Source organism: Austrofundulus limnaeus, unplaced genomic scaffold (assembly GCF_001266775.1).
Source record: "Austrofundulus limnaeus strain Quisiro unplaced genomic scaffold, Austrofundulus_limnaeus-1.0 Scaffold29, whole genome shotgun sequence".
Taxonomy (NCBI): Eukaryota; Metazoa; Chordata; class Actinopteri; order Cyprinodontiformes; family Rivulidae; genus Austrofundulus; species Austrofundulus limnaeus.
In genome coordinates this window covers 686,179-695,430 of record NW_013952431.1, presented here as the reverse complement: position 1 = coordinate 695,430, position 9,252 = coordinate 686,179, and the positions used below count along the sequence as shown (strand labels likewise).

At 37.9% G+C, this 9,252-nt stretch overlaps 1 protein-coding gene across 1 annotated transcript in view; it reads left to right on the top strand.

Moving 5' to 3' along the window:
- The window catches only part of LOC106515423 (Down syndrome cell adhesion molecule-like protein 1), a gene marked incomplete at its 3' end in the record, with an annotated part of 10,231 nt that extends 2,027 nt beyond the window's left edge, over nucleotides 1–8,204 (top strand). Inside the window, 1 exon segment of the mRNA XM_014005225.1 lies at nucleotides 7,884–8,204. Within this exon segment, the coding sequence (XP_013860679.1) occupies nucleotides 7,884–8,204 (321 nt within the window).
- Between the last annotated feature and the right edge of the window lie 1,048 nt (nucleotides 8,205–9,252).

Here is a 9,252-nt window from a genome sequence, read left to right as displayed (position 1 = left end):
AGCCACTGGAGCGGAAAGACTGCTCGAGATGGGAGAGATGTAGATAACGCAGTGGAGAACAAACTTCAATTTTCCGTTGCTTGTTTGAACGCCCATGTTCCCCATGGTTTGCGAATCAGTGAGGATTCAGACTTCCACTCGGCCGGTGTAGGTTTTAGACATGCAGAATTTTAAATATATTGTTTTATTTTTTAATTGGAAAAGGAAGCTCTATTATCATACATGCATATGCATTAGTACTGCGTATTTCCTGACTCCGCCGCGCCTCCTAGATTGGCAAAACAGATCTTCGGCTTGATTTTCCTTTTCTTTTTCCACTCTTTTGAATATGATTTACGTCGCATATTTGTTTTGAACCCTTTATATGCGCGCGCGCCCGTGTGTGCGTGCGTGTGTGCATTTATTCAGTCTCTGTTGGCCGTTTGTTGCTTTAGTTTGGCTGCATGTCAGCACACCTGCACCCATGTCTGCGGAGAGGAGGAGGAGGAGGGGGTAGATGGATAGAGAAATAGAGGCAGAGGAGCGGAGTGGATGGGGAGGGGGGGTATACTCATCCTTCTTTGTCATGATTTGGGAGGCTGCTTGTCATTTTTATGGAAATACAATTGAGACAAACTCAGTTGAGGGGCTGCGTGTGAATGATCTCTCAGGCCTGACAGGCCAGAGCAGGGCCTGGGAAACTCTGAAAGGATTCCAGTTTTATATATATACAGTATATATTTATATGCTTTTTAGTTTGCACATTTTAGCCATTTTAATCCGTAAATGTGCAGCTTTGCTCAGAAAAAAAACGAAACGTCATGTGGCGACTGAGATGGTGCAGAAGCTGTTGCTATAATTATTTTATCAATTAATGCGGGTCCGGTTTTAGCCAGTTTCTGACTGTGTCTGCTGCAAATGCTCGGCTTCTTCTTATCAAACAGATTTTTGTCTTTTTTTTTTCTTTTTTTTTCTCTCCTGCTTGGATGCAAACCACTTTGCCACCTGAATGCTGTGTCTTAACCACAATTTTTGTTTGGCGCATTTGATGCGTAAAACTCCACATTTGACGTGCGATTTTGATTAGATTTTACTTCTGCTCTTTCCTCCTTGAATTTCGTTTTTAGTCTTAACTTTGACCTGAAGTTTGGTTTCCTGATCTGCTGGAAGATCACGTTCTAATTCCTTTAAATCGATGGATTTTGGTGCATTTAAAATACATATATATATATATTGTGTGTGTGTGTTCTATCTGAGTCACTGGTCTGTGCGTAAATTTGGACACAAAATATTTTCAGAGCAAAGATTTGGTTGAAGGTGGGAGAAGAAGGCAGAAGGAGGGGTGGGGGGCAGTAACTGCGGTATGAGTCAGACTCTGGTGGCTGGGCTCCAGCCGCATGACGGCAAATGTTTATTCAGGTTGTTGCAGACCGAACTTATTTATATAAAGAAGAAGAACAACAACAAAAGAAATGTGTTAGACATTACAAAATACAAATCTGGTTCAATTCATTCGGGGTGGTGCCGCGTGCAGGAATAAAGGATGAATACGCTAAATTATTTTTTATTCCATATTAAAGTCTGTTTTAATCAAACATAACTGAGGCTTTATTTCATAGGCCTACATAGGTTTTTATGTTCTTGATTAATCATCAGACCGTAACTGAGGTTTATTTTTTTCTGAAGCGCAATATCACCAAAGTCAAAGTTGGCAGGAGCGCTGCATGACCAAGAAGTTCTCTCTGCGAGACGCAGCTCTCTTGTTACTCAGAATTGTTTCCTTCCGTTGAGCAAAACCAAAAACACTGTTACAAAATGTTTCAGTTCAAACGTGTGACGAAAGTCGGTCGGTCTCATTCTGTCCGAACATTTTGTTTATTTTCAGACACGTTTTCTTCATTGGTCAMTTGGCGCGAAAAGGCTGCCATCAGTTTTGCCTTAAAAGGCAGAAAAATATCAAACAAATCCAAATACAATACAATAACAGGCAATAAAACAACATAAAAAAGTTAAACTCAGACATCACGCGGAGGAGGCTTTTGACAGTACTCAACAGGTTTTAGGAGCAMCGGCGGAGCCGCGTGTGCGCGCTCCTTTACGCACGGAGACACCGCTGGACGGCAACCATCAGTTAAATCAATCCACAATCTGTTTTTTTCAAAACCCCTTCCTCTGTCCTGTTCTGCCAACTGTCAAAACAGTTTATAGCCCTGTCAAAGTGGGAGGGCGGTGTGGAGATGGAGTGGAGGTGGGGCGCATGCAATTCTTGATACTCAGCTGTGGAAGATCACGTGCTGAAATGGCTGCCGTTTTTTTTTTACTGACACAGCGCAAATTGTACAAAGTTGTTTACCACCACCTACAACCTCCCCTTGTAGCGTATGAGTGTATAATAATGACTGACTTTTTTTTAATTATTTTATGATTTGCCTTTCTCATCACAGCAAAACCAGAAACACAAAACTAACTCCAGAAACAAAGATTGTGCAGACGTGTTGGAGCTACACACCAAAGCTTATTTGATATCCATAACACTGATGTGGTTTTTAGTAATTGCTTGGGGGTTTGAAGGTCAGTTGGTTGTGGTGGCCAACTTAACTCAGTGCCTGCTGTACAGTGGCATAGGCAGGATAGGCAAACACTAAGGGCACCATCCATCTAGGGGGCGCCAAAAACGGGGGATGGAATAAAATATATTTTTTACTTTTTATCGAAGTATAGCTTTAGGATAATCACTGGTATGTTTATGAAAGGTAATGTTTTGCTTTGTTTCTATGAGGTGCGTGTTGTTAGCAATTTTAATTGAACAATCTGGTTTCTAAGGATAAAAACTGTTAAAGACAAAACTATTTCATTTTATATAAGTTTGCAGTGAGATTTACAAAACTGTACAAGGAGTGCCATCTGAAATCTTGCCTAGAGTGCCAAATTGGCCAGGCCCTGGCTGTAGATTCAGTTATTACTTTCTGAGAGTTTCATTCAAAACTGTTCAATGGTTTGTGAGACATTTTGCTAACAGACAGACAGACAGATAGGCATAAGCTTTATTGTCCACTATCACCTTTTGATGGCAGGTGATAATAAGCATCCTATTATCATTTATGATCATCTCTCATCTCATTTTTAATGCTGTGTTAATTTTGTGCAGCATCACCACAAAGGGCTGTATCACCACTGCAGCTGTTGTTTGCTCTGAATGGGGCTTGTGTTCTTTTATCTGTGGAGCTACATGATTTGCCACATGCAGAATGGACTTGCTGTTAAGAGCCCATAAGTGAAATCTGAAACGCATTTATGTGACTTTGTCCGTGCCTGTTTGAAGGCGAGGAAGAGTCAGAGAGGGGAGGGACGAAGAGGGATTTATAGTCCTGTTTTTCTATGCACATGTTGGCGATTGTGTGTATCTCAATGTGTGTGTGTGTGTGTGTGCGTGCGTGTGCGTGCATGTGTGTGTGTGTGTGTGTGTGTGTGTGTGTGTGTGTGTGTGTGAATGAATCTCGATGAGACGGAAAAAGCTGCATTATGCATAGAGGTTCACCATAGGCAATATCCTTGCTTCTTCAGCATACATATTCATTCTCCATTTTCATGTCCTCTGTGAAAACAGGAAAAAAGTGCAAATGTATTGGAGTGTATATAGCAAATAAATATTTGAGTCAAAAACAAACAGCAAGGAAAAAAAAAGTAAAGGTTTCACCTAACAGAAAATGTGTTTCTGGATGTTTCATCGCTTTGACCTTCTTCATTGTAATCAGTGTGTTTGGGCTTGGAGAAGGGAATCAAAATACACTTCATGAATGAATGAGTGCTGCTCCTTTGCGTCTTATTAGTCTGCTGGAGAAGAGGTAGGAAAAAAAAAGCCTGGGGCGATGAAAGGGCTTTGGTAACATCTGAGGTTAGATGTTATTAAATAAATAAAAATAACTTATATTAATAGGGTGATTGTGGTTCACATTTTAATATGATGCTTTGTCTAAATTATTCTTAAATGAACCAAATAGATACAGTTTCCCTAATAATTGTTCTTTTACATCCATACTTTATTTATTCACGTTTTACCACTTGAGTAGTTAAAAGTGACAGCTGACAGTTACACCACCCAGTTGTCCAACAAATATATATATATATATATATATATACAAAGTAGCCTTAACTTTTCATTTCTTAATTGTTTTTTATGTTTTGAATTAATTTCTTAAACCTTTCCTATCATAAGAAATGCAGTCCATGTGTTTTGTCATCTAGATCTACTAAACTTGGTTGTTTAAATGCAAAAAGGAGTAATTATTTGGTGGATGGCCAGAAATCAAAGGATTTGTGAGTCAAAAACACATGGAGCAAAAAGTTCAATAAAAATATGTCACAAGCAATGACTCAGTATGGAAAGCACAGTGGGACAGTAAAAGAACTAATATTTTTTTGAGCAAAATGCAATTTCATATATTTTAGTTGCTTTAATTCATTGTAAATCTATAAATTTTGACAAAACATTTAATTTCAACCACATTTAAATGTTTTAGACTGAGTCTAATCTGTGAACTGTGGACCAGAATGTATTTGCTGACACGTGACCTTTGGAAGTGTTAAAAACTCAGTGACCTGAATTCTTGTCACATTACAAAGTGATCAACAATCACTTCATAGGTTGTTGCATTTGAATGTTTAAGTTAGCTGAATATACTTTATGCTTATGATCAAAGCTAACAAACATTTGCTCTGACTTTCAACTGACAAGTCAAATTTTATTGATTTTCAAAACAAAACTGAGATTTTTTTCAGTACTACACACTTTTGATCTTTTGAAAGTTTCAACATCTAAAAAGGGGAAAAGGGGAGGCTAAGTAAAGTTTCAGGCCATATTTAGGGAGCCAAATGAAGGGAAACCACATGCTTTGATAAGAACTGCATAAACTTTAAGTCCATATCAACCTGCATGAGATTAGAAAATGATGTAAATCTTGCCTCATTCAGGGTTCAGAACAAGACTGAAGGAACTCCAACATAAAATCTCCAGTTTTATGTGCAGAAACAGTTTGGCTGGGGAGCCTACATGTTAAAACGAGTGTGTGAGACTAAARGATAAAAGTATATAGCTGCAGTTGCACATTTAAGGTAGTATAAACATTTCCATTAGGACGATCCCAACCTCAGAGGATTGAGAAGTGATTTTCAGGTCCAGTTGTCAGGAATGTTTAATGTATATTTAAAAAGAAAAACAAGCAATCAGATGATACATTACTCCCTTCGGTCTAGTTAATTTTAATTCTTCTTGTTATGAAAGAGATCTGAGTCAAAAATAGCAGTCGACACCAGAGAAGCAGGTCACTGTCATCGATATGATCAGGTAATGGTTTCCTACTTATTTGCTCACTATATACATGTTTGTGAGTGTGTGTGTGTTGCTCAGCAGCAGTGTGTGTTGTTCAGCAGCAGTGTGTTGTTCAGCAGCAGCGTGTGTGTGTTGCTCAGCTGCAGCATGTGGTGCTCTCCGTGGTGCTGAAAGTGCAGATCAGTCAGCCTCGCAGCTTTGAAAATGATTGACATTGAATCAAACAGCACAATGGATTGAACTTGACCTAAATTCCTACTTTTTTCTCTTTTTTTAGCAGAGTGTCTGTTACGATGCTGTCTGTGAAACCCGTTGCCATCCACAGTGTGCTTGTGCAGACAAACATTTACGTCACAAGCCTACATTTTACTCAGTTTAAGAAATATCATTTTAAAATTTGGTGTGGTTGTAGCTGAGTGTCATTTACAACATATAGTTAAAGTGCTACATGTTACTGGAGATCTTTGCTTAAACCTTAAGCAAAGACGTTGAACTGAACCGTATTTGTCTGTTAGCAAAATATCTCACAAACCACTGGATAAATTTGAATTAATTTTTCAATAAGTAATCATTGGGCTTATCTCTATAACTCATTACTGTTTGAAGTCTATCCAATTAAAAATAGCCACCACAGCTAATCAGCTTCAGAAAACACAAAAATGGTTACAATGTCAGTTTTATAGGTACTGAGCTAAAAATGAATGTGGTCTTGGAGTCATCCCTGATAAATACAATAATCACAAGACATCATCCTTATAGTATTTATAAAAATATAGTTATCTAATAAATACTATAAGGATGACATCTTGTGATTTTACATGATTTACAAAGTTTATACAAAACAACTATAAAGCTATCATTTATTAGCATATGTTTGTCTAAAACTCTTCTTTAAGGGGTGGCATTCATGAAAGAAGATTGTAAAACATTCCAACTATATTTTCTGTCTGTGAAGCAGCTGGAAAAGACACAAGCCGCTGTGCTTGAGTCCAGAAGGGTTATCAGGGAAAGATGAAGGTATGATGAGAACCTGTGAGGAAAAGATGAGTGACTGAGATCAGATAGGTGCATGAAGTGGCAGACAACAGGGGAGAATGGATATCACCCTTGTGTCAGTTTGAGGCATTATGTCTTATCTCTAATCTCTTTAGTTTCTCCACAAAGAGTCTTTTCTTATTGGATTCATCCCATATGTGTCATGTTCTAAATATTATATCCTTACAATTCATGCTGAACTGAACAGATGTAAAGAATTTGGTTAAAATTAATCGATTTGCTTTTGTTCTTGCTTTGTACTCAGAATACAGGCAAGTATTATTAATTTTCAATATATATAATCTGCAAAGAAATCCAAATCAAATGTCTTTTGATGGTGTTGTTATACCTCCATTGATGGCTGAAAGCCTCTATTCATTCAGTGTGCAGGGAATTAAATAGATAGAGGCTAATCCAGGCATTGTTGACATGATTCTGGGGGAAAAAAAGGGAATTAATTAAGTATCAATGTCTGAGAAGTAAATTCTCTGGCTCGGGGCAGAGCATCTTCCTCTGGCCCCCAGCCAAGCTGAGCTCAGCACTTCTTTATGCTTCTCAATGCCCACCCCCCGCCCCAATCCCAGCAAGCGCACACAGGAAACACACAGGTCTTATAGGATGCCTGAATATCCCACTTTAGGTTGTGAAAAGAACATTTATTTTCCCTTTAGGACAACTTACAGTGCATAGCAGCAATTCTTCATCAGTTCCACAGCAGCAAATACACATGATATTCTTTTCCTTGGGTTCTCACAACAACAGATAGAGGCCTTTGAAAACCTCAGCTGGAGCAATATTGCTGCCCAATATTGCAAGTGATTGGGCAAAATGTTATTTTTAAAGTTTCTGTTATTTAAGACGATTTCAGATTAAAATTAAATGAACATTGATGGGAAGAACGGAATGCATATTGCCTTTAATTTGCAGTATTAATTCATTTATTTGTCAAACAGGAAGTACTTATTGATAAAAGTGAAATGTTGATACCATTTTTGGATGCAAAGTAAAACTCTGAATAGATTAATCTACTTTGAAAAGTATGCCTGATAATAAATAAAACTACTTTGACAAATTAGCAGTTTTTTTTAGGTTGGCTTAAAATATCACCACAGTTCTTTGTAGGCTATAAGCTTCATTTCAGATGGGTTTGTTGTAAATGATCTGTTTCATTGAGTTCTTTTKAAACATTACTCTTTTTGGTAACAGAAAAAAAGGCAGCTCACTAGGAGAGCATGTCTTTGTCCTTACAGTTGTGAGGCTGTATTGATTCGCTTTCGAAGATGTATTTCAAGTGGGAACTTCAAAAAGTGGATACGAGCTTAAAGCTTCAAAGTCTGAATAACTGTACTTGTTAACACAATTTGTTTATAAGACATTTATTAGACAAGTGCTGAAATATTCATGTTTTTATCATTTCAAAAATGCAGAATTMRAGTTTTTTCTGTTGTGTGGTTTTCATTTGGAAGGTATGTTTTTTTTACTTTTTTTTGTTAAATGATGTTACCTCTGACTCCCCTTCCCTTCTCTGTCATCCCAACAGTCAACAGTGAGGATGTTGTCTCTACGCGGCTGTACTTTGTGAATGCCTCCCTGCAGCGAGTGACCTTCTCCAGCTCGGTGGGGGTGTCCCTGCCCTGCCCCGCGGGCGGCGCCCCCCACGCCGTCCTGCGCTGGTACCTGGCCGCCGGAGACGACATTTACGACGTGCCCCATATCCGCCACGTGCATGCCAACGGCACCCTTCAGCTCTACCCCTTCTCCCCGTCCGCCTATAACAGCATCATCCACGACAACGAGTACTTCTGCACTGCTGAGAATCAGGCGGGCAAGATTCGAAGCCCCAGCATCCACGTTAAAGCAGGTGGGGTTTACACTCGCTRCATGTTGACTCAAGAGACCAAAGTTTCTGATTTACCACATTTACCTGAAAGTGTTTTTATTTGTTCAACTTATCTTTGCTTTGTCAGAATCTTCACTTAGTTTTCATCAATCGGGACATGAAGCCAGAATAATTGTTTAGGTGTCCCTTTGACAAGCAGTAAAACACCGGCATTTCATTTTGTTCCTGCCTGTTGGGAAGCAGACATCAGTGTTTCTAACACAACTTTTGAAACTTAAGCTAGCAATCTGTAAAACTGATACATTTGTTGCCATGCATCAGTTGTGCCTGACAAAGTCTTTAAAGCAAAGGCTGTTAAATATTACAGGAATATTGGAGATTTTTTTATAATGGAGCCAGACCTTCTTGTAATCTCTTAAAGCAGTATTTGTTTTTTTTTTTCAGGGAATATTTCAAAGTTATTGCCTCTACATTACCAATTTGCAATTTCACTATTTGTTAACGTTTTAAATAATATCATTATGTTCTGTAAAATGGTTGGAAGACTTGTTTTTATCTGTTTTCTCAAAATAAGAAAATTTCCTCTGGAATTTTTTTTCTGAATTATGTATATTTGAATCAAACGTTTGAAGACATTGAAAAACGTTGATCCACGTTGAAAAACACAACAACTGCATTTCTTCAGACCAAGTCAGAGCCATGGAAGACACTGTGTCTGTTCATGTTGTTTTAATGCAACAGACAGATCAGTTCCTGTTCTGCTCTGAGAGATTCAACTCATGATTTCTCAGAAAAAAAACTCCCAGTCATTGCCTGTCCTTTTCTTTCTAAAAACGTCTCAAAAACATTTAAATGAAATGTGAAGTGCATTTAACAATCAATAAAAATATCTTTCAACATGATACAACTTTTCAATAAAACACATCTAAGTTAAGGATCAGTCAAAAACATACTTTTTTTAGTTTCTGTGCATTGTTAAACTCTAAAATATACTGAATACAATACCAGAAAAAGAGATGCAACCCATATTTGCAATATGGGTTGCAATTATATATATATATATATATAT